Below are 24,789 nucleotides of genomic sequence, written 5' to 3'. Positions count from 1 at the left end.
ATGCTTTTCACTTGCCGCATGCTCCGAGGAAAGTTCGACCTCAACGAGGCGACAGGTTCAGGCGCATTCCCTTCTCTCTCCCTTGTCCTCTCTCTGGCCCCACCCCTGCCTTTTTTGTTTCCTTTTCAGCTGAAGACAACACCCGCAAACTTCCGTAGATTTCGCGCCCGCTCCACATGCCCCCGAAGAATGTAGGCCGCGCAGCCGAGACCGCCCTACCAAGCCGTCAAACAGCAAGTCTTCTCTCGTTGCCGTTAGCCTGGAAGGTTTCGCTTCTGACAGACCTACGTTTTCGCCGCCTTTGCTGTCTCTCGCGTCCACTTACGTCAGGCGAGCGGTACCTCGTCTCTTCCGTGCGCCAAGGGTTCCCGCGCTCTTCACCGGCGCGTGCAAAAGTTGCAGACATTCCCTTTCCGAGGGAGCGACGCGTTGGGTGTTCCAGTGGCCCGAAATCTTCTTTCTGAGAGAAAACGGATATGCCACGTCGTCGTTGCCAAAAGTTGTCCAAACTCTGACTCCTGCGTGCCTCGCTCGACTCCATGTGCCGTTTCACACCACCCGTCCCGTGCAGGCGCCTCTTTTCGTCCCTCTCCACTGAAAAACGACTTCCTTGCGTTATTCCTTCGTCTCCGGAACGCTGTGCAAATCCCTGCTGTTCAGGGGAAAAGCTTTGTTACCACCGTTTCCCGGCGTACTCTGTCGCTTTTGTGTGTTCTCTCTGTGTTTGCGGAACGCACCAGACCCCGTGTGCCACACCGTACACACCCGCTGTCTCTACACTCGCTCCGCTTGTCGCGTCACATCGAGCGGTTCTGTGGGGCACGCCTATGAATCACTTTTGTTTGTCTCAACCGTCCCCGTGGAGAGTGCCTGCCTTGCAGACACCGTGCCAGTCGACTTTTCGAGCCGCGGCTTTCCAGGCCAGACGCCTGCTGGTCGCAGCGTAGAGATTTTCCACGCCCCGCGCCACGGTCGTGCAGCCTCGGTGTGTTCAACGCCTCCGGTGCCGTGTGAAATAGTTCTCTTTGAGGTGCCGGGCACAGCTACGCACGACCGAAACCCGAAACCTTCGGAAACGTCCCCCCCCCCCTCTCCCCCCACAACGATGACGACGTCAGCAGGAGCCCCCAAGCGCCGACGGCGACTTGTTGGCGGTACCGCCGAAGATGACGCGCCCGGTGGAGAGGAGGAAGAAGAGGGTCAAGAGAAATTGCCTCTCGAGGTGAGTCCTGAGGTCTCAGCAGAGCCACATGGCGGGTCTCTCGGTCCCTTCCTCTCGTGTCTTTCTTCTTTCCCTTCGAGGTATGCGGGGCTTACGCCCTCGCCTCGTGTTTCCGCCTCCGCTCCCCCTCGCTTCGTGTTTACCGCTTTTCCTCTCTCTCGCATGCCTCTCAGGATCCCCCCGGGTGAGGCTTCCTTGCCGCTGCCAGGGTTGCACAAGCGTGCCCGTTTTTACGCACAAAGACCTCTACACGTGCATGCGTGTATATATATATATAATTTTTTTTTGTATATGTGTGTCCGCATGTGTGTATTTTTGCATTTCTCTCGTTTTCCTTGCTCCCTGTCTCCACGCCCTTTTTTGTCCCCCTCGTCTCTCCTTTCTCGCGCTCGTTCGTGTCTCCGTCTCGCTGCTCCACCTTTATCGTTTCAGCCGTGTGTCCTGTCGACTTCCAACATTTTCCCCTCCACGTCGACCGCCTCACGTTGACTGTTGATTCTTTTTCTTGCCCGCCTCCTCGCCCCTTTTTTCGCGCCGCTCTCTCTCGGAGGCGGAGGCGCTTTTGGCTGTTCCCAACTGGAACCAGCGCAGTCGCCCCCGCGGTACAGGCCTTCTTTCTAAGGCCGCTCACCCAGATCTGTCGAACGGTTGGAACCCCACACCCGCGTCTCCGCATGCAGCGGCGCAAACCGCGCGAATCGTGTGTCGAGGGTGTGCATTTCTTCTCTCTGTCTTCGTTGTCGACCTTTTTCTCCGGTTTTTGTTCGCAGTCGGAGGCGCTTCTCCGTCAACTGATTCACCAGCAGCGATCGTCGCTCCAGCAGTACCGGAGGGAAATCGCGGCTCTCCAGCGTCAGTTCGAAGAGCAACGGCGCGACGCAGCTGTCGCCGCGGAACGCCAGCAGGCCGTTTTGACAGTCTGGAGCGAATTGCAAAGCGACGTTTTGATCCTCAAGGCCCGCCTCGCTTCCCGCATTGATCCCAGTCTCGTCAGCAAGCTTTTAGACCATCCGGGTACGCTTCGCACCTCGTCTCTCTAGACCCACAGACTCCAGAGGCGTGCCGTTCCTGACCGTGCGTAAACCAGCACATGCATGTGAATATCCACATGCATACGTATATACCCATAGCCAAGCATATATGCATGTGATGTGTGTTTGTAGGTGACCTTGTGTCGGTGCAGTGGAATGTAGAGAAACATGCGGATGTCCATTCGAATGTCTCCTTCTGTATGCATGTATCTGTCTGTGTATTTGAGGTCTGTGCACGTCGGCGAGCCTGTCTCGAGACACATATCGCGATCGAGGCACGCGAATGTTGGACTCTCGTTCTCGTTGGGCGTCTCCATCTATCGCTTAGGACGTGTAGTCTCGCGCTACTGCGGTGGACAGGCTTTCCGTCTCCGTCGCTTTGTCTGAGGTGTGCGTGTCCAGAATCGTCTTTGCTGGGTCCCAGCGTCTTCGGCGCAGCAGCCGACGTCCCCGTGAAGAGCGAGGCGCGCGGCGGCGAGCCGTCAGCCTCTGGGGAGACTGGCGGGGACGCGTCGCCGGCTCTCTCCTTCGAGGCTCCACTTTCGAGCGAAAGTGAGGAGTCAGACGACGAGGCTTCCGACTGCAAGGCGTCGCCGTCCTCCGCAGACGACAAAAAGAAGACTCTTGCTGAAGAGCTGCGCACGCAGCGGGAGTGGACTTCAGGGCTCCTGCGGGATTTGGTGGCTGCGCTGGAGACAACGCGGGCTGGCGCCGGCAAAGAAGAACGGGAAAAGGAAGAATTGGGCGGAGCCGGGACTGCGGAGTCTGCTCTCCCGGAGAAAGTGCTGTTTGCTCGCATGCGCGGCGCGCTGCACAAGCTGCGGGAGACGGCGCGGCGGCAGCGGCGCCGAGCCCGCACGCTCGAGCGGGACTTGCGCGCCCGAAAGAAGGAGACGCTTGCGTTGAAGGTGGAGACAGATCGCCTCCACAAGCAGCAGGCTTTGTTGAAGTACCGGTTCCGCGTTCTGTCGGGGGCCGCGCCAGAGAGTGCGGCGTCGCTCCTGAAGGCCGCGGGTTTGCGGGACGAGGCCGTCGAAGACGGGGTCGCCTCGGCCCGCTCCGCGTCGGAGACGGGTGTCTCCTCGGAGACACCTTCGGGCGCCGCGGCCGCGCCGGCGGCGCCCGGCGCGCCGCCGGCGCGAGCCTCAGCGCTTCCGTCTGGAGCGGGTTCGCAGGCGCCGTCTCCAAACGGCCCCGAGGCTGCGCGCGCCGAGGCGGGAGGGGCCCAGCTGTCCCCCGGCAGTGAAGCGGCGCAGGCGGGCGAGAAAGGCGACGGCGGGTCGGCGGGAGACAGTGTCGTGCGAGGCGGCTCAGGAGAAGCCTTTGACTTCTTGCCGCCGGCTGCGTCGCCTGAGGAGCTTCTCGAGCACCTCGAGTCGCTGCAGGTGAAACTACGGGAGCGAGAGAAGGAAATTGCGCGCCTGCAGGAGGAGCGAACGACGCTGGAGAAGCTGGCGGCAGAAGTGAAGATGCTGAGGACCCTGAACCACGAACTCATTCTGCAGAGCCCACCGTACGTGGAGCTCCAGCAGCAAGCGACGAAGCTGGAAGAAGCCGTGGTAAGTGCACGAGACAGGCCTGGCCTTTCCACGGAGAGAAGGGAGTGCGCGGCCGGGACGGAAGGGAAGGCGCATGCAGCCAGAAAAGGGAAAAAGGAACACAGAGACCGGAAACCCGCGTCTCCACAGAGGGCGAGCGAGGCGGCCGGAACCGTCGATGGAGCGCGAGACCGCGGGAGTGGCGCGGGTTTCCGGTCTCTGTGTCTTCTGCAGCCGTTGTTTTTAAAATAGGCTTGTCGGCCGCGATGATGATGACGGAAGATTGTAGACAACAGTGTTTTTTTTTGCCTGGTTCCTTCCAACTCCTGCCTCCCCCGGCAGCCATAGTGCGAGATGCATCTGTCTTCGTTGCAGAGAAGTTCAGAAGGGGAGGAACCCGACACAACTCTTCGCAGGCTACGCGCGTCCGCGAGTGACCCTGTTGCTCCCGGGCGTGCCTCAGGAGTGTCCCGCAGTCTCCATCAGGCCAGATCTGCCTTCGCTGGTTTCCAGCTTGTGCCGCTGAGTCGCGGCGGTCATGCACTGTGCATGCAGCAAGGAAAAGCCAGCCAGTCCGCTGCTGTGCGTTTCTGGTCTCTTTTTCGCCTCAGGTGGCCCGGACAGCCGAGGTCGATGAACTGCGCCGCGAACTCCTCCACGAGCAGAAGCACAAGGACGAGGAATTCGAGAAGTTGCTGGTAGGTGTTTGGCGATCGCGGAAGAGGGGGAAATCCCCAGAAAAGGAAGGCTAAGGAGAGGCGAATGTGGGCGTGTCGACGAGCCAGGCCTGCGGAAAGATCAACCGTGACGTGCGCGCGAGACGGCTCTGCCTGTTTCTGTGATATTCAACAAAGGGAGGAAACCGGGTGGCCCGGAAGTGTATGTTGGCCGGAGGTTCTGTCGAGTGCTCGAGGTGAATGCAAAAGGCGAAAAGAGACAGAGAAGACAGGAGGGAGAGAAAGGGGGGTGCGTGAAGTGAAAGAAAACAAAGTGTTTCCGTCGCGTCTCTCTTCCTCGTTTGGCGTTTCTTCTGCTGTGTTTCCGTAACTTTCTGCCGTCACGCGTTTGTCTCTTTTCCTCACTGCTGCGCCGTGATCGCGTCTTCCTTTGCTGATGTCTCGTTCTTTTGTCGCGTTTTTTTCGCCGCAGGCAGAGACGAAAGAGCAGGCTGACGGGCTGCTGGAGAAGGTGAAGGCGCTGACAGATGACCTGCAGAGCGCATGCATCGACCGCGAGAACGCTCTCTTCGAGGTGAGGAAAGTCTGAAACAGCGTGCACCGGCTGGGTCGACCTAGCCTAGAGAGGGGAATACCGAGGCGGCACCAGGGCGCAGAGGCCTGTTAGACTTTTGCGAAGCAGACCGCAAACAGAAAACAAAAGGGTAGAGTCGAGAGAAGGCGAACGCGAGCACAGAACACTGTCAAGCGAGGGGCGCGCACGAAGGCGGCACAGCAGGCAGAGGACAAAAAGTGGAAGAGAGAAAAGGCGAGCCAGAATAGGAATCGAATCGACGGCGTTGAAAGAAGAGATTAACAGGGAGTCTGCGGTCGACATCTCTGTGTTGCACGCGATTCTGACAGGGAGAGAGACTGCGGCAAGAACTGCTCCATAGCAAGGCGTCCCAGGAAGAACAGGAGACGGTTTTCGCACAGCGCTGTGTGCAGCTGAGCAAGCTGAAGATGCAGCACGAACAGCTGAAAAACGCGGGCAGTCAAATGCTGCGTAAGTGGAAAGCAAATGTGGGTGCTGAAACAAGCGTGTCCGAGAGACAGAACTCCACTCTTCCTAACCGCGTTTCAAGCGCACTTTTCACTCCAACAGAAGAGGCAGCTACGGGCGATAAGCGGAGGTGGGGGAGGACGAGCCGAACGTCCATTCGAAAGCAGATCCGCTGGAGAAGGGGGAAGCCTTCCCAGGCGCGGCGTTCTGTGTCTCGAGGCAGGCACGCGCATGCGTCAGGCTCCAGTCTTTTCTCTCCTCTCGTCCGTTTTCTCCGAGCTCTTGCTCGTCCGTCAATCTGGTGGTGTTTGCAGTGAGAAACGAACGCATGCGGAAGGAAAGACAGACGCTCATTGAGGCCGTTCGACAGAAGGTTAGTTAAGAGAAGGCGCGCGACGGCGTTTCGCCGTTTCGCCTCTGCATCGCAGTGTGTCTGTGTGAAGCAGAGGAGCGAGAACCGTAGCGTGCCTCAAAAACGAACTCAGAGGACCAGTTCCGGAAAGGCTGTGGGATCGACAGTGTACCCTCCATTGAGGACGAGTCTGGTGGTTCTAAATCCTGAGGCGACTGATTGGCTACCTGAAGGTCGTCTCTTGTACTGGATCGGCTGACGCAGCATTGTGTTCCGTAGACACGCTTGGGGGCGTCTCACGTTCTTCAGGGGTGATCATTCGACTTCTCTCTCGGTCTTTCTGGCGGTGTCGGCGGGGCCGTGTCTTCTCGGGTCCTGCCGAGCTGCCGCGTTTTCTTCGCGCTTCTCCAAGCGTCTCTATTCCTCTCCCTCTCCGCTCTCTCCACAGTGTGTGTCAGTCCGAGAGTGCATGAGTGTTCTTCACGCACTGGGGTTTTCGGAATGGATCCGTAGACCCTCGCCAGACCCCCGTTCGCCCACTTTCACATGCATGCACGTGCTTTGCTACTCCTACACGTTCGCACGTGCATGCATGCAACCGGACCTGTGGACATGCATGCACTGAAGAAAAGGTCACTGCGGACGTCTTGTGACGGCGTCGATGCACGCTTCGGGGGGTCGGCCGAATCGCGTTGTGCGTCTTCGTACTCCTCTTGGCAGAGAGACAGGACAAGCTGTGTCTGTGCCTTCTTTCCTCATCGACTCGTCGGTTTCCGTCTGCTCGTTTCGTCCAGGATGAACTGATTTGCCGACTGCAGCTGCGACTCCGCACTGAGGACCGCCAGAAGCAAGACACTGCGGCCTCGCCGCCGACGAGTTCTGCGCAAGCGAGTGCCGAGACGAGCAGTTCCGCATCGCCGACTCCGACGGACGAGAAAGCGGAGACGCCCAGTGACCCCACGCAGAACTCTTCCTCTCTCCCTGCCGGTGCCGGTTCTCCTCCGTCTTCCTCTTCTTCGTCTCCTGTGACTTCCGCTGCGGCCACGTCTCCTCGCGAGAGTCGGCGCAACTCGTTCTTGGCCAGCGGCTCTGCGTCTCTGGAGGGGCTCGAGTTGCCAGGCCTTCAGGGCGACGCGGAGACCGTCGAGATGCAGATGGCGAAGATGAAACTCGACAAAGAGGTAACGAAAACGGGAGAAAGGGTGGAGAGACGGCAAGGACGCAGGCAGAGAGCAAGCGCTCGTGCGCAGGCATCCACACACTACAGCTCAGCGCGTCGGGGGGTTGAGACATGCTGGCGGCGTAGCCGAAGCGACGGGACGCCTGCACGGTCTTCGAGAAAGAAACGCGCCTGTCTCGTGCTGGACAGCCAGACTGGGCGCCCCTGCGCGGGGAGCGGTCGTTCTTGCCTTCGTCTTTCGCGTGTCTGTGTCGAGTTTTCGTGTGGGGATTCCACCTCCGGGTCCCCGCCAGAAGCTCCGGGCGTGACGACGCGACGGTTCGGTTTGTCGCGTGTCTCCCGTGCGGCGTGCAGGCTCTGCAGAGGCGACTGGCTGACTACGACCAGCTGGTTGCGGAGATTGCGGGACTGCGCGAGGTGAGCTCTGGACAGCAGTTCCTCGTCTCCTACTCCCGGGTTCGCTCCTTGCCGCTCGCGCCTCGTCGTTCTCCGCTTGAGTTTTTTGTCGTCCGCGCCCCGTGTGTCTCTTTCTTTTGCCTCCGTGATTTCGCTGCACTTTCCGATACAAGCGGCTGGGTCTGGTCCCGTTGCCAGTTCTACGCAGTCCGGCCGAGGAAAGTCCACAAACCCGTCGAAAGGCGGTTCGTCTTAGCCGCCGTTTGTGGCCAGCCTCTCGGCGCCGAAAGAGGGGACATCGGAGTCTGCCGCCGTCGACCTTCTCGACATCGCTGTTGTTTCCACCGCTGTCGTTTCGTCCAGCTCCGAGTTGTGTACGTGCGAAACTCCTCTCTCTTCCGGTTTTCAGCAATACGCGCGCGTCTCTGAGGAAGTCGAAGAAGTCAGCAAGGCGTTCGAGGAACGACAGACCTTCTGCGAGCACCTGCTGAAACAAATCAAAGAAAAGTAGGTACATCGGAAAACAGAGAAACCCGGCGAAGCTCGCGGGGCCCTCCGCCTCCGCCAGAGACGCTTCACTCTTCCCTGCCGTTTGTCTCAAGGTGTGCTTTCCCGCGCTTCCCTCCTTCCGCTTACTTTTCTCTCCTCTTTGGTGTGTGTCCCAGTCCGTTGTGACCCCCTCTCGTCGGCGCCTTCTCTGTCGGATCTCTCGCTTTGCCGACACGCGTTGCTCGCGTCCCTCCCGTTCTCTCTCTGTCTCGCTGCCTTTTCGCTGTGTCCTTTCTCCGGTTCACGTCTTCGGTACCTTCTTCCGGCCTGTCCACCTCGGGCATTTCCCGTCTCTCTCTTCCAACCGTTTTTTGCGTCGCCCTCGCCCCGTCTCTCTCCCCCTGCTCTCTTGCTTCCGCACCCTTCCAAGTCAGTCGCCTCAGTTGCATCCCCCCGGCAACTCTGTGCTCTGAGGCTTTTTCGTGGAGACGCCTCCGTCTCCCCGGGCTCTCGGCGTCGGGGACTTGCCTCTGGGGCTTTGTCTTTTCCCAGCCCCTTCGCGGCTCGCTTCTTCGGGTGTCTTTGGAACTCCGCTCCTGCGTGTTGTTTGTCGTTCAACCGACGCTCAGAGACGAAGCCCTGGCCGACCTCCGCAGCCGAAATGCGAACTTCCTGCAACAGCAGCAGATGCTCTCGCGTCTCTCGCGGCTCCACGACCAAAAGCTGTTGCTCCTGCGTCAGCAGTACGAACAGACGACGGCGAATTCCAGAGTGTATGCCGAGGCGTTACAGCAGGCGAATGTTCGAGTGGTAAGTCGGCATTTGCTCGTTCGTCGAGTCGAGGACGCGCAGTGTTCACAGGTCTGAAAAGCTCCAAAGTGTTTGTCGCGTAGCCTCGCGGCCGTCTGTGCCGGAGAGCATCTGTCTCTTGGAAACCGATGTTCGCATTGCCTGTGTCACGGAGGACGGAGAGGGGCTCTCGTGAGGATCGCCCCTCTTTCTGCATCGAGAGAAGAGAGGCGAAATGGCAGCAGCTGGAGCGTGCACCTCCGCGGGACTGAGCCGGCGTCTGCCCTCGCCGGCTCAGTCCCCTTTGCATGCGTCGTTTTCCGGAGTCACGAGAACTTTCGTTGGCTCTCGAACTTGCTGCTGCCTCGTTCCCAGACACTTGCTGATCAGCAACGCGAAGAGGCCGCCTCGCTGTACCAACAAACGCGCACAGCGCGAGACACTCTCCACAAGGAGGTACGTCTAGCCGAGGGGACCGAAGGGGGATGCAACATCGAGCTGCGCAGTGCAAGTTCAGATGTCTTCTTCCTTTGAGTCCTCCAGCGTCTTGACTGGAAATATAGGGGCAGTCGCCAGTGTATGGACATAAGCAAGTTTGTCGGTAATGAAGGCAACACTGAATTCGAGGCTCGGACCTTTGGCAAAGGGCGAGAGAGCATGTCTTGTCTTCGCGGAGCGGGTGCTCGGAACTTGGACTTGTCGACGCGTGCACCACACACGCCCTGGCCCCGGCGCGTGCACCACACACACACACACACACAGGCCTCGGCGCATGCACATGCGTGTGTGTATATCTCTGAGCCGGCGCAAAGGAGATGTGCATTGGCCTGTACTGCGGACAACACTGAGAACCGACTGGATGTGTCAGGGGAACTTATGGATGCAGCTTCAGGCGGAAAGGCTCACGTTCTGAGTCGCTGGACACGATAACTCGAACCTCCCGCGTGTCTCACTCCGCTCGCGGGTGCTGACGGTGTGCGAGAGTCGTTGTCTCCTCTCCGCTTTCAGTAAGGAGGCGCGTATGTTGGTTTCCGTTCCGTTTCTCCTGCGCTGCAGAAAGAGGAAGCCCTCGCGAAACTCGCCACAGTCGTGGAAGCCAACAAGGTAAGACAAACTAGCTGTTATGGGGCCCGCTAATTGGCAACCGGTCATCCATATATGTGTATGTATATGTTCCTATGTATTTTTCGTTCCAAATCCACAGGTACGGAGGAATATCGGAGGTTGCATGTTCAGTTCAATGTCGGTGATCTGGTGGCAGTGCTTGGGTCTGTGTTGTCAACGGCGACGCGTTGGTGTTTTCCTTGTTTAGGTTGAGTTTGTTCACCCTACCATCTCCCCTGTCTCGGTTCAGTTTCGTATACAAAGACAGCTTCAGCATTCTTCTGTCCTCTCGCTTGCCTCTCTGGTTGTGCAGGTGCTCGACGCTGCAGCGCAGGAGAGCTTGTCCCGGAGAACCGCAGCAGAAAATGACATGCGTGAACTAGTAGACGCGAAGGTGGAGTTGGAGAAGCGAATTGACAAACTGAAGGCTAAAGAAGAGAAACAAGACAGGAAACGCGGTAAGAAAACTGAGACGAACGGAAGAAAAGGTGGCTGCTGTGTGCAGGAAGAGATCGGTCTCCAGCAGCGCCGGCTCACATGTGAATAAAGTTGCGATGTTTCCTAAGTGTCTCGAATGTAGGTTTATATAATTTTTCTGTGGAGCGTCTGTTTGAAACGCGGAGAGCAGAGTGACGGACAGCGCACAAAAAGGCCACTGCGAGCAAGATAGATAGGCTTGGACAGATGGATAGACAGACGAACTGTGATGCCAGATGTTCCTTCACACCCACCTTACTGGGAGTGATAAAATCTCTTTTTTTTATTGTTTATAAGCTTTTTATTTGGAGAATATGATTCGAGCTGGATTGTGGAGATATATAACATGAGCACGTCTCGCCACGTCCGCGCACTTGCTAGGATCAGGCGGTGCCTTACGACCGATCTAAAACCGTGATGTCTTTGTGGTTTATATAAATCCAGTAATGCTTGTCAAGTTCCTTGTATCTAGTTAGCTGACTGCGTACTTAGGATCAGACCAAAAGAGTTCACTAATGGTACTAGGAAATAGGAGGTCGCGTTAGTTCTTGGGAAAGCGACTTCCGAAGTGCACCTGGTCCACTGCTTATTTTTGCTGTCTTTCTCCAGCTCATACTGCTGCGCTCGAGGAGTTGTCCGTTCGAGACCTTCAGCTTCTCAAAGACGAAAACGAGACCATGCGGGTAAGTCGTCCAACTGCATCTCTCGCCAGTCAGCGGTGTGCCTCAGTCTTTTCTGGCTACATCCCGGGCAACTCGCTTTCCGCCGCCGTTCAGAGTGTGGTCACTGTCCGTCTGCCGTGCATCTCGCATTCCACAGAGCTAGGTGGATAGTTGGGCATTAACTGTATCGGTAAGCCATGCTTCAGTTCCTGTTGCTTGAGAGTCCACGTTTTTCAGTGGTGGTTCGTCGCGGCCACCCGCTTGTTTCGTTTTCGTGGGTGCTATATCGCTCTTTCGTGTCTCCTCACGCACTCATTTCTGTGTCGGCTCCCAATACAAACCGGCCGTCTAAGAGTTACGGTAAACGCGAACTTTCCAACGTTTCATCGTTTTCTTATGGAACTCGCCCGCGAGTCCATACGGTTTACCACTGGAGGTTGTCTGAGGCGTGGCACGCAGGCCGTGCGGTAGAAACCTATCCCCTCGACACTCAGCGGAGTCGCCTGGAGAAGGAGGATGTTCCCACCCAAGAGAAGCGTCTGTGACGTGTTTTAGTGGTGTTCTACGGAGGGTCGGGTTTCTCGCGTGATGTTCGCTGCCGCGGCGCGCGATGTCAAGACACTTGAGTGTCAGTCTCTTGGAAGCAGTGCACAGTGTTTTCTCTGGCATCAAACACTGGGGACTTTCCACCCCCGAATCCTGTGCATCGTTGTGCGTGAAAGGCTTTCCCGCCTGTGTGCGTTTGTGTCTGTTTGCAGCGGCGTCTCGTTTGCTTCGTGTGCAATGAGCGTTTCAAAGACCACATAATCAACAAATGCGGCCACATGTTCTGCCAAGGTAAGGATTTGGAAAGTGCTTACCCTTGTGTTTCCTGCATTCTCAATCTGCATTCTCATTGTCCGTTCGCCACCTAGAGCACCGAATGGAGAAGCCCTGAGCGGGATAGAGCACTCCCGATAACAGAATTTCCATATTCTCTGTACAAATCGCCCTTCGAGAACAGGGTCAGAGCTGGACTACAGTCGTTTTCGGGATAGTGGTGAGCAAGTCCTAACTGCGTCGCACATATGGGAGCGGCAAAACAGGATATCTGTCGCAAGGTTTGTCTGGTCTCTCACTCTTTTTTACTGCCCTCCCGCCGTGCCTCCCTGCGTCGCCTCTTCGGCGATCAATATCTAGCCGAGCTGCCGGTATCTGTTTGATGGAGGCATGCGGCGTAGTGTCTTGCTTTTAGAAAACGTGTAGAAGACTCCACCAGGTCGGGTCGCGTGTAGCTCGGCTCGTGTGTGAAATTTAAAGCAGGAGATCTGTTGCACATAGACAGCAGAAGGCAGTGCTATCCGCATCCAAAGGACGGCGTTCCCATCTGTAACCGGCACACATGCACCTGCCGTGACAGCACCCACCGGTTGGTTCGGTACGGGTAGAAGCAGGGGGACTTTGTAGTCCACTATTAAACCTACGTGCAATACTCGAGTAAATACTTTTCTGCTGTCCGGCGTTGTCATGCTCGGTTCTGTTCTTTGTCCGCACTTTTTCCCTCGCTTTGTGTGCAGTTTGTCTGGAGCGAAACGTGAAGACGCGGAACCGAAAGTGTCCTCACTGCAGTAAGACGCTCCGTCTCACGTCTAGACATTGCAGATCCAGTCAGTTGAGAGTTTTCACCATCGGCCGTTCGTCTGAGAGGTGTCAGGGTGTGCTGCCTGTCGAGTAACTAGAGGCTGGAGGTCAACCAGTGGCGCATATGGGTGCTGTCGGTTGTAATGGGCGTATACAGAACGCTGCGATCAACAGATAGGTAAAAAACATTCGACCTCAGACCAATATTGTTTTATGTGAGCATACTGACATTTGCTCCCCGCCGGGGCAAAGACTGCAAGCGCTTACGCTTTATTGCTTTCGCCCATCTGTTCTCCGAGTAAAAAGGTGAAAGAAAAGGTCTAGGGCTGCAACCGTTGTCTGCTCTTACTTCTGTGCGTCTCAAATGGGGTAGTTCTTGGTGTTCTGTCATGCTTCTCAGAGGCCCAATTCGACCAAAAGGACATCCGCAAGGTCTACCTGGACAACTAAACGATTTCAAACGAGATTTTCACCCGTTGTCTCTAAGGTCCTCTTGTCATTCCGTTTTGGGGGAATTTCTCCCGTTAAGCATGCAGCCGTATGGGGGCGTGAAGTTCTGGCGCCATCCTGTAAATCGAAGTGGTCCAGATGCTTCAGGGTGGCTGTTTGTGTGCTGCGGACAAGTTGTCCGCTCTGGGCTCCCGATCCTTTTTCCCAAACAGTGAACAGGTACTCCCAGAAAGAACCGTTTTAAACAGTTTCAGGAATACTCGGGACGTTCAGTGAAAGTCGTCAAAAGCGGCTTTGCCTGGGCCCTAACCGTGTGGACGCAGTATCCTTCACTCACAGCTTTGTGTAAGCCAGTGGTAGCCACTATGAGCGCATTTACAGACGTGCTCCTCGGCGGGTCCGAAGGCTCGTGTGTATAACTGAATGCAACAATTTTCGTAGCACAACCACTCAACCTGTCAACTACGTCAGACGCAGGAACTACAGCACATGCGTGGAAAGCCGTCTGAGCTGAAAGTCCGTTCCGACGAAATTCGGTCACAGTGTCTGTGGCACTGTGTGACATGCACAACACAAACAGTTCATCAGCCGCCTCCGTGGAATCCCGTCATTTTGTTTTGAAGTTCACTCAGGAGCGCGGAATTCTTACTCGACAACGGCTCAGAGTGTGCAGTGGTTCTGCTTGCACCTGTTTACCCAGACAGAATGGTCCGCACAGTCACATACAAGTGGATGCATTACGAGGTGCACACGTTTTCAAACCGCGGTTGCCACCTTACTTCGCCCAGCTGAAATGAATCAGGAGGTATCCTTAGGCATTCCTGTAAAACATAGGCGGTATCGTTTTGATTATGTCCAACCGCTGTGGAGGTGTTCGGTAAAATTTCGTTGCCTATGTCTTCTGTGCTATTTTCTGACCCGCCAGAAGGAAGCTGCGCGAAGTTATAACACTAAGCAAGGAACAGGACAGAGTATGCCGACACTACTGCCACCACGTGGCTGGTGTGAGATTCCGAGTTACTTAACTGGTACCCTGATTTTGTTACTTCCTTGGTGGAAGCCTTAGCTGCGATCCTGAACGCTGCCTGCGGCTTCAAGGAAACCAGATTCATGTCTTTTCGGGGCAGCGGGGTGTAATTGAAGTCCAGTCAAGATGCGCCTGACGCATCAGATAGCGGTTGTCTGCTGGTACCGGGGACAGGTGTCAACAGACAACCGTTTTCTCTACAGTATTTCTGTCGTCACTTGTAAGAAACCAGCTTTGGTTTTCTGCTGTCGTAGGTATGTGTTTGTCTAGGTACTGCTCGCTACACAACAGGGAGGTTGAAATTCCGTTATCGGCAGCGTTTCAGATTACTGAGCATACGTCGTAGCTCAGCAAACTACTGTGACACTGGTACCAAATAAACATCCGAGGAAGCCTCCGCATGGCTGTCCTTCCGTCCCCATCACCTATGCGGATGCGTTGTAGTTAAACGAAACTGTGGCAAGAGTGGTACGCCGAGGGCCAGTACGTTGTCATCGCCGGTGGCGATGGGCGAATATGCCGACAAATATCGTGTAATCGGCAAGTCGTGCCACCAACCGGCGAGCTTTGCGCTTCAGCAGTATTCAGCGGCGAGATGGGATAGCGTTGAGAACTAGCCAAACGTGTAGACCAAAAAAACTACGCTGGCAAAAAAGAATGTGCCCAAGAAAGCTGCATTCCCCCAGCATCTAGCAATCGCCTCGGGGACGGGGAGCCTAGCTGGATTGGGCGCTCAAGTACAAGTCATGCCCGCAAACAAGTCACTCTCAGGCAGTTTTTGCTGGTGCTGATGGTCAACATCTGTAGCGTTTGAACAAGCATTCGTTTTCCAGGTAAGGTAACAGACACCGGTTTGAGCAGTTGCAACATAGGGGCGTTCGGGTGAGTGCGGATAGAGTCTTGGCCTTCGAGTCAGACTCTTACACGCAGTCTGTCAGTGGAGCATGCCCGTTGTTTTTGTGTGAAAATCCGTGTCGGCAACAGCCCGAGAGTCTCGTAGAGACTAGTTCGGCTCTTCATCGTCTGAAATATCCATTAAGTTTCGTGTCGCCGTTGTAACCTTCGTCACATATTCGCACATTCCTAGTGAAGCCACTTCATTCAATCGGTAGCACTCCGAAAGCAGTTTTCCTTCCGTTTGTTTTTCCGTCGGCAGTTGCCCGGAATTTACGTGGGGAGGCAGCCGGCTTCCTGATTGGTCTGCAGGTGTGGGGCACCAAGTGTAGAAGTGAGAATCCGAACCCAACGTCAGGCAATCTTTTCTCGTCGAAATGGTGACTCGATTTCATCAGCTGCTCACAGCAGCCTTGTTTCTTGTGGCCGCTCTCCCGTACCCTGGGTGTGGCGCCCCGGCATCCGAGTCTGCGCAAAAGCCTGCAAGTGCGGACAAACCTAGAAACGATGACTCCGTCGACCTGTCGGAGGAGAGCTCAGCCACAATTGTAACGAATGAAAATCCGCTGCCATATCCCCCAGAAAAGATGGAGGGGCCATCTTTGGACGAGTGTAACGCGGATCACGTTGGCGCTGGCTTCATGGCAGTCTCGTTCAAGGGGACTCTCGTGTGGAAAGACATGAGTTACCCGTCTGAGCTTCCAAAAGCTACCTCTCTGACCATTGAGGTGCAGGACGCTACCAGAGACGAGATGGAAGATCGGCCAATCCTTTTCGTGTACCACACCAAAACCAGCAGCGCATACGAGCCGGGAAAGCCTCTCCCGTACGCATTCTGTGCAAAGATACCCGACAACAAGAACATCACGGAGTATGGGCTACATACGCATTTGAACCTTGGCCGCGTACACGTCGAGAGCGGGGGATCACGAGTGGAAAGTTACATTGGCCTGACGGAGGTCGAGTCTGGCATTGATGAGTATGGCAATGTGCGCGTTCGCATGTTTCCTGTCGTGACTACGGAGCAAACAGTTGAGGACGGCAGGTCCTCCGACGGCGCCCCTGCTAGCAAGAAACCAGGACAATCGAAGTATGATGCTTCGTGCAACTTTGCGAGTGTCAAAGATGAGGGAATCATTGGTGTTGCTACAGAGGTGTCAGTCAGCTTCCCGTCGGAGCTTGACGCAGCGAACCTGCCAAAACCGACATATTTGACGGTACGCATGGATGACATCAGTACAGATGAGGACGAGCCACAAGCCGTCGCAGTCTTCACATCCGACATCACGGCGTGGTACAAGCAAGGAGCGCCTCTGACTGCGCTGCTCTGCGCGAAACTGCCTGACCACGGGGAAAGCATCATGTATCGCGTCATCGCTCTTCTCAACGTCGGATGGGATGGGTACACCAAAGAGGGAGAAGAAGCAGCTGGGACAAAGCAGGAAAAGGACTCGGAGAAGAGCTCGGAGGAAAGCGCGGAAGATGACGATTTCGTCCAGACTCTTCGGAAAGGTGACTTCGTAGGAACCACGATGGTCGTCGTGCTTCCAGGCAAAGTTGACTATACGGCATCCACAGATCTGGAACCTTACAAGTCAACCGAGTAGGAGGTGGGACAGGTGTTGTAGAGAGAGCCGCGGTAGTGAAGTGAAAGTCCTGCTTCTCCAGAGACAGAAGTTGTTCATTGCTGTTTCATAAAGGAGTCGGTGGACAGGTCCAGTTTGGTTTGCGTTGTCCCGTTCACAGTAACAAGAACGGTTCCATCCCTCTCGCCAAAACTGGCGGGATACCGTTATGTTAAACAGAAATCGTAATACGCATTTTCCGGACAGGCGGCGACACAGTGCCGATCAACGTGCCGCGTTTTAGTGGCTAAATACATCGCAGAGTAATATCATGTGCAACGTAGGAATGCAGTTTTGCTCCCAGGAAACGTGCCAGAGAAAACGAACCTGAATGGTGCAGTATTATGGGCACTTGTGATATTTTCCTTCATGTTCGGAGTCTTTATCAAACGTCACCTCAGCACCCGCCTTGCCTACCGCCGGTTTACAGGCTACTGCAATTCGGCCCACCAAACGGCAGGCAACGTTGTGGTGATTTACGACCCAAGGTCCTGTGGTTTGCGACATGCAGCGCTACAGTGGTTTTAGCCAGCTTGGGCGTTTCAGCACACCTTTCAACCACAAGCCTTCCTGTTAGCTACACCGGTCCCCCAGGAAGTCTCCTGCGCAACTCTTGATTAGGCTTATTCTGTATAAACCAGAACACAGCAGCTCGCCTGTAGCCTCATCACACCTGTGTCCTTTCGATGAAAAATAAGTAGTGGCCATACTCTGTGAATCCGGCAGTGCCCTGCCTACCCCTCACCAGCGCCTCAGCGGTGCACATGTGCATACGCCGCTCATGCGACTCGTGTCTCCGTCGCCTGTTGACTGCTAACAGGGGGTCAACACCCTGTGGAGACGGGACCGGCTGTGCTGTGTACGAGACAAAGTGGTAACAACCGCTTCGGAATTCTCAATAAACATCTGGCAGGAAGAGACTACAAAACCCGACCCCGGTACGTCAGTTAGGAAGACAAGCGTCTCCAATTGACGGGTACAAAAAATGAGCGTTTGCTTGTCATCGAAAATACCAACAAGCACGTAAATACGTGCGGGGTAAGGTAAAACAGTCGCAACCGAAGACAAACAGAACGCGAAAAGAAAATTACGACAAGTTCCTGGACTTCTTGAGGTTTGACCGAATCCCTGATTCTTCTCCCATATACGTATCGCCCTCCACCGTGCGCCCTGGTGGTCGTATCGTCTGAGAAGACACAAAAAAGGGAACCGGATGAGAGGCACTGCCGATACATGTGGTTTCGCCTGACGCTGCCTCATTCGGCGGTAGTTTTGAGTTCAACAAATGTCTACACTCTTGGACAGGTCGCCGCTTACCAAAAGGATAAATTTTCATTTGCCATACATCCGCTTACCAGTTCAGCATGTAAATGCGAGCATATGTGGCTTTCACCACATAAGATTACGCTAGTACTGATGTCTACGTAGTGGCGTACGTGCTGGTGATGATACACTCCTCTTCCGGTTGACTAACTTGGCCACAGAAACCCCTCACATCCCAGCGCGTATGCAGATGTATCTGTAGGTTAGACATATGTGCATCAATGTACCATCCCAATATATATATATATATATATATATAAATATGTAGAGAAAGGGGGAGAGAGAGACAACGAAGACAGGGATAGACGGAGACAGAGGAGACAGGGACACGTGTGACTCGATGTCAGCAACTCCGGACAATGTTCTGCATCATTGTGTTCTCTGCCTACCTTCAGCTTCTTCATCTTGCTTTCGAACTTCATTCTGTTGTGGACGCGGGCGTTTCCTTCGAACTTCTTTCTCTTCCGGGTCAGTCCCTTATTCTTCAAAATCTGGCGCGTCGTTGCTGCAAATACAGCCATGCAAAAAGGCACCCGTCGGATAAACTCGATACGGCAAAAAATTTATAATTCATACCAAGTTATGTGCAGGTATATATATATATATATATACAGCTATATTCGCATGTATGCTGTTGAGGGAACTCCCTGTTTGACCGCAGTTCTTTTTTGTTCTTGAGACGAGCGCAGATTACCGCCTCTACGTCCTCACACTGTTATACGTCCTTACCTCTTTGTCCGTCGACCTCTTCAGGAACACTCGGGATGAAGGCCTTAGCCCGCTCTTCCATCTGCTTCTTCTTCGCAGTTTTGCGGCTCTTCTGGGTTTCAAGCAGCTCGCCAAAAGCTTCAAGATCCTCTTCACGATACGGCAAGTCAGCTTCAACATCGCTGTCTTCCTTTCTCTTTCCTTTCCTTCCTTTCCCGGAAAGCATCGCATCATCCAACTCGCCCTCCTCGGCCATTTGCATGCTGAGGGGGAAATGCAAGACATAAGGAATTTCAACCAACTGCAGATAGAAAAGGGGTGGGACATAAACCGGATGATCCACCTTCGAATTTCCACAAAGTGAAGTGAAGGACGCGTAGCCAGATGCGTAGCTTCTTCCCGCTACCACACATCGCTCAGCAAACGCTCAGCGGCCGACAGTTAACTACAATACTAGATACCCGCCGCAGTCCCACATATGCGAAGTTGCCGTCAATTCACAGACATTCATAACCATATATATATATATATATATATATATATGGGACCAGTAGGCGCTTAATCGTCGATCGTCCGCCCCTTTTTACCGCTCCGCTCTGTAGTTCGGATCGTACCCCTTATCCTTCTTCTGCTTGCTGAGAAGCTGGTTGAAGGACAGCGTTTTTTTATTTTCCTGTCTCGACAAAATTGCACGATCGGCCTGGAGAGCCGCTTCCGCCTTCCGTGCCGTCTCAGACGCCTGTTTGGCGGCATTGAGATAAGCATTCAGAGCATTTGTCTGCTTCTTCTTGTTCTTGTTGGCGCGACCCAGTGTCGGGTCCTCGTCATCATCTCCCAACGCATCCAAAGTCGACTCAGAAAAGGCCGTTAACTCTCCCAGTGTCGTCCCCACGGTCATCCGCCTCTGGTGCTCTTCCAGCTTCTTAGACATCTGCCGCTCTGCGGAAGAAAAGCGAGAGGTGATAACGCACACAAAAGCCATGCTCTCTGCGCCACATGCAGCAGCGAAAACTGAAGACACCGGTAGCCGGCGAAAACCCCGGAGACGCCAGGAGGCGAGGTCACAGAACAACGTGGCCTGCGACAGAAACTGAAGAGAGAAACTTTGGCAGGGAAATCCCCAGCAACAACACGACACCACACCCCGGCGACAAGACCGAAGAACCTGAACAACCCCAAAGAGACAAGGGTGCACTCCTACGTCCATACGAAGCGCACACGACGAATGGACGCCTGCAGAGCATAACGTAGCTGGTGCCACAGAACTACCAACGGTCCGAATTCGATCCCAGTCATCAGCCGGCGAAAACACCAGGTTCCCCCTCCCACCAAGTCACATGCAGCTACGACCCGCGCAGCTTGGACGTTGAAAGGACGCACTGCGGAAAGCCAGCAGCGAAGAACGTTCCGACGCTCACCTTTCCGGTCCTTCTTCGACATCGAAAGTCGCACCATATTCTCCTCTTCAAAGGCTTCCCGGGCGCGCTGCTTGGCAATCGACGCCGCCGAGCCTAAGCGACTCTGCTGGACTTGGATCCACTGCTCGATACCGACTTCCTCCGGAGCATCTCCCACTTCTTCCCGAACTGCCCGCACGAGCTCGCTGCGCTTCAGGCGCTCTGCGGCTCTACGCAGTTCCCGTTCCGCCTTTTCCTTCACCTTGTTAACCTGCCGGAAAGCGACCGAAAGAAAGCATGCAAACACTACGTGAAAAGGGGAAACCACAGCCCGCCGTGAGACGCGTTCAAAGGCGTTGACGGCACCACACAGGGGGTGTCTTCCAGGTTGGCACAGAGAAAGACTGGGCAATCACGCGCAGACAAATCGGCTCGAGATGCTTGAAGAACGTGTGGATGTAATGTAGCCTGGTGCCGATAGCCGAACAAAGTAGAAAGCAAGTAAGGCGAAACTTGAACGCCCAAAACGGCCGCACGCCTACCGCGGCGCAAACGCGCGGGGGGTCACCCGCACGTAAAGACCGACGAGAACAGTTGAGCAACCTCAGACCGGAGGCAGCAAAGAAGAGCAAGGGAGAAAAGCGCTACACGGAAGCTGGAGACGAGTGAATCCACGCAAACGGGAGCACGAAAAGATGTTTGCTCCCACGACAAAGCCACGCGAGCGTCGCGTTTCAAGGAGCGCGGTGGCGCAAAGATGTCGCATACCTGATCTTCAGCGTGATACTCCATGGCAAGGATTTTCGGGGGTTTGTAGACCTGCTTGCCCTCGTCTTCGTTCGATCTGCTCGCCTTCTTTCCTTTGGGCTTCTCGCGTTCTTCTTCCTCCGTGGAAGCATCTGCGTCATCCCTTTCCTCGCCAACACCCAAGAGAAGGTCGGGACGAGGCCGAGCCGGAGCGAATTCTTCGTCACCTGAGTAGAAACTCGCAGTGTCAGCGAAAAAAGTCCACCCCGAAAGGTTCCTCCGAACACAGCCAACATGCGGTTTTGGCGGCACTAGACGGCTTCGCCCCTCTCGCTACTGAGGGAACCTGGCTGGCCACAAAACGGAAGGCGTCGCCGGCATCAGTCCCTCCACGACAAGTATCGGGGAGACGAGGACTGTTGACAAGTGATCCATATGCACATGCACAGAAACGTACTGCGCGAAAGATAGGCCTGCACCCACGATCGGTCTCCGCCTAAAGCCGCGCACTCCGGACACCGCCTCGGGATGCGTTCAGGTCTGTCTTCAAACGATCTACGTCGAGCGACGGAAGATGTGCTCGACCCTCGGCCGCCTTCCTGTTCTTCTTGAGGCACGTATCCACTTCCTCCTCGTTTTTTTCTGCTCCACTTTTCCCTCCACAGGAGCTCACCAGCATCGGCGTCTTTGACGCTCTTCTCGTGCGCGAGCTGCAACAGGCGGTTGATCTGGAGGCGCAGCCTGTCGTCAATTGGCTTCAGCTTCTCAAGCAGCAAGCGAACTTCCACCAGTCTCTCAATCACAGGGTGGTCGGTGACGGCCACGCCGTGGGTCTTGAGAAGAACGTAGTAACTAAGATACGTCAAATATGCCACGAGCAGCTGGTTTTTCGTGTCCAAGAATGACAGACCCTGTGGAAAGCAGAAGCAAACACAGAGAACGCCACAAATGAAAAAGCCGCGAAAGGGAAAGGAGGGAACGATGCTGGCGGAGAAGCCATGACAAAAACCAGGGACAGGAGGTTAGATCAGCGTGAGGCAAACAGCTCGTCAGACTCAAACATCGGAAACACGGGACGGTGCACGACCCCATCCGAGTGTACAGACACCAGACGTATTGCTTCTTCGCGACCTGTCTCTCTCCTTGAGTCGTTCCTCTCACTTCCTTCGTGATGAGCTGTCGACACTTTGCTTTTCGAAGCAGCGGCCTCAGCGTTCCGCGCACGTCCTGCAGGGATGCTTTCAACTGGTCCAAGAGGCTCTGCAACTCTGGGTGTTCCTCGGTCAAAATCTTCTGTCGTTCCTGCTCCGAAAGCGCTTTAAACTCCGACGAGGATAGCAGCAGATGAATAGGCCCCCCTGCTTCTTTATCACGCGAGGAGGCTGCCTCGAATCCACTCAGGATTGCCTGCAGATCCTGTGGGTAAAGAAAGGGCCTTTCCGAAGCGGAGATGGCTGCGCAAAACACGACTAGATGTTCAATCTCACAGACATGCCCGTCAACCCACATGCAGAGACGCACATAACGAGTCATCTGTCGAAAAAGAACTCCGTTAATGTGTCTCGCAGCGACACCGGTATGCTTGGACCTCGCTGATTCACGTCTAAACTGATTTGCCTCCCCTCTTCCAGGACTCACTTGGTCACTTCCAGATTCATCATCCTCCTCTTCCGATGTGTCCTCATCTTCTCTCCCCGACGCCTTCGTCTTCCGCTGGCCTCGCGCGGCTTCCGCTAGGTTGGAAAGTCCGAAATCATCTTCATCCAATCCCTCAACTTGTTCTTCCTCTTCAATCTGACGCGCTTCTTCTTCCCGCATGCGCATGTTCTCCTCCTCGTCTGCTGACTCGTCTTCCTCCTCTTCATCGTCATCTGCATAAAACGCCTTAGCCGATCGTCCCCAGGCTGTTCGCGCACCATCTTCATCATCCTCTGAGACCATCAAACAAAGAAAAGCAGACAGACAGTGTGGGCGGCAGGTGTACACGCATTCCATTGCGTCTGTGAACAGTGACGGAATTTCTAGAACACCAAATATTCGAACCGAGCTTGTTTCTTCACCGGCGTTCCCTTCCTCCCCACCTCAAACTCCTTGGCAGCACAGGGTCGCCCTAGTTGTTCCCCTCCGTTTGGCGGCACAGCTAGCCTAGGCAAATCGTATGGCCGAGGCTCGTCAGCACATCCACGCGGTGAGGGAAAAACAAAAGGCTCGGCCAGCATCAGCGAAGTCGGCGCACTCTCGGCCACCCCAACACGGCCTTTGTAAGACGACAGCCGCAGTAGTAGCCACTTGCGGATCCACCTACCTGCTTCTTCCTCTTCTTCCTCTGCTTCCTCTTCCTCTTCAAGTTCTTCATCATCCTCTAGTGCGTCCTCCGCACCCTCGAGCCCCATGAGTCGGCGTTCCTGCTCGCCCTCACTCTCTGTTCAAAGCACTCAGATAAAAGTCACGACTCGTCAGGAGCCCTTACGGACACGAGTGCATGCACCGGACAGCTCCCGCCAAAGACAGGAACGCGAGGCACTCGTTAGCCAGTTTTCCAGGACAACTCTCACGAACTGAAAACCAGCTTTCACCTAGTTTCAAATGTTAGATTGGAAATCATTTGTACAAAACCAGAAGACGCAGTTATGCCCCTCGCACAAAGACCGTGACGCGAAACTGAATACAAACTCGCGTAGTACCTTCATTGTCAAACTACGGCAGATACACCGCCGCCTCTCTAGTGCTGTGCGATGTTCGTCACTGGAAACGTCCGCCCTGTGTTTTCGAATAGACTGATATGCGACTGAGGATTCACGAGCTACAAAAAGCCTTGCGGATCTGCTGTCGCTTCCTCCAGAACTGCCAAACGGCTACGGGTGCTGGCAACTACGGATTTGCCGGTGGTCTTCAGCGACGCATCAAAAACTGGACTGTCTCAAAAGGTGATGCATCAGAGCATTTTTTTCCACTGTACCATTGTCATCTCCGTCGTCAAGGCGAATGAAGTCTTCCGCTGCGGAGCCGCTCCCGCCGAGTTTGCGGCGTTCCCGAGCGCGGTACGACTCTTCTACTTCGTCAAGGCCATACTGGTCCGCCTCCGTCTCAAAAAGTTTGCCTCTCTTTCCATCTTTTGACGACTTTGCTGGGAAATGAAGGGCAGTAGTTGCCCGCGAGCGTCCACCAGTCTGTTTAAGATTTCCCTTTCCACCGCCTCCTGGGCGGCGCGCCCCACCCAGGCGCGCCATGGCGAACAGCTAGGAAGTGACGGCAAAACAAGAATTCAGATCTGATGAGCAACTGACAGACTTCCCGATAATTTCTGGCGAACGATCAGTGTTCAGTTTTGTATCGAGGCCCGGAGTGAATCTTCTTCCGCAAAGTATGCCTTAATTGCTCAACGCGCTGTGCGATGGAGCGGCGTGCAGCAGACGAGAGAACCTAGCTAAATTATGCGCGGGGAAGAAAACCTCGACGCGAACGAACGAAGCCGTGGGGAAGTTTCTTGTCTACTCGAGTTACAGACGAGGAAGAAACGTCAGTCAACCCGCAAGCACCTCGCTATCACAGTATGGAAGCCGCTGCATGCAACCGCTGTCCACAGACGGAAAACTCGAACTCGGAACGGAACGGCTCCACAGGGGCCATGACATAATATATGAGCTGGGGAGGTTGTAGACAGACCCTGAATATAGAAATCTGTATATGAATCCACACAAACGAATTACCCGCCGAAGCGACAGAGCAAGTCGCGGCAACCCGGTCGATGCATGTGGGGCTCGACGGCCACGCCACCGCGGGAGAAAAACGCGGAAGTTAACAGCAAGGGAAACCAAATCCCCATACAGAGAGGGAAAGCTTTAAAAAGGCGGAAAAAGATGGGACACTGCGTAGCAGTCAGCGTGGCAGCATCAACAGAGTAAAAGACACCGTCGGTCAGAGGAACTTGCGCGGGTTTGCCGTCGCAAGTTGACAGGCGGGCATGCGCAAAGCCGCCGACTCTGGGAGGTCGAGGTTCAACGGAGGCACCAGTGCGTGTCAGAATCACTTGGCCGTC

At 55.0% G+C, this 24,789-nt stretch overlaps 3 protein-coding genes across 3 annotated transcripts; 2 read left to right on the top strand and 1 right to left on the bottom strand.

Annotated features, from left to right (window-relative positions):
* Positions 1-1,105: 1,105 nt before the first annotated feature.
* On the top strand, positions 1,106-13,029 carry NCLIV_059210 (hypothetical protein; the record flags this gene model as incomplete). Its single annotated transcript, XM_003885475.1, has 18 exons — positions 1,106-1,222; positions 1,993-2,236; positions 2,656-3,812; positions 4,403-4,489; positions 4,941-5,042; positions 5,372-5,513; positions 5,825-5,883; positions 6,657-7,043; positions 7,397-7,459; positions 7,848-7,945; positions 8,557-8,737; positions 9,092-9,172; positions 9,773-9,820; positions 10,134-10,278; positions 10,907-10,980; positions 11,718-11,796; positions 12,516-12,566; positions 12,980-13,029. The coding sequence occupies 18 exons, from the start codon at positions 1,106-1,108 to the stop codon at positions 13,027-13,029; spliced, it is 3,165 nt and encodes a 1,054-aa protein (XP_003885524.1).
* A 2,298-nt stretch (positions 13,030-15,327) lies between these two features.
* Positions 15,328-16,557, top strand: NCLIV_059200 (conserved hypothetical protein; the record flags this gene model as incomplete). The annotated part of the gene is made up of 1 exon (XM_003885474.1): positions 15,328-16,557. One exon carries the CDS (start codon positions 15,328-15,330, stop codon positions 16,555-16,557), a length of 1,230 nt encoding a protein of 409 aa, XP_003885523.1.
* A 1,105-nt stretch (positions 16,558-17,662) lies between these two features.
* NCLIV_059190 (hypothetical protein) lies at positions 17,663-23,980 on the bottom strand (the record flags this gene model as incomplete). Its single annotated transcript, XM_003885473.1, has 10 exons — positions 17,663-17,761; positions 18,288-18,403; positions 18,628-18,869; positions 19,194-19,545; positions 20,025-20,274; positions 20,772-20,977; positions 21,424-21,661; positions 22,389-22,681; positions 23,056-23,172; positions 23,710-23,980. 10 exons carry the CDS (start codon positions 23,978-23,980, stop codon positions 17,663-17,665), a joined length of 2,184 nt encoding a protein of 727 aa, XP_003885522.1.
* Positions 23,981-24,789: the final 809 nt, after the last annotated feature.

Source organism: Neospora caninum, chromosome XI (genome assembly GCF_000208865.1).
Source record: "Neospora caninum Liverpool complete genome, chromosome XI".
Lineage (NCBI taxonomy): Eukaryota > Apicomplexa > Conoidasida > Eucoccidiorida > Sarcocystidae > Neospora > Neospora caninum.
This window is presented reverse-complemented; position numbering and strand designations above follow the sequence as displayed.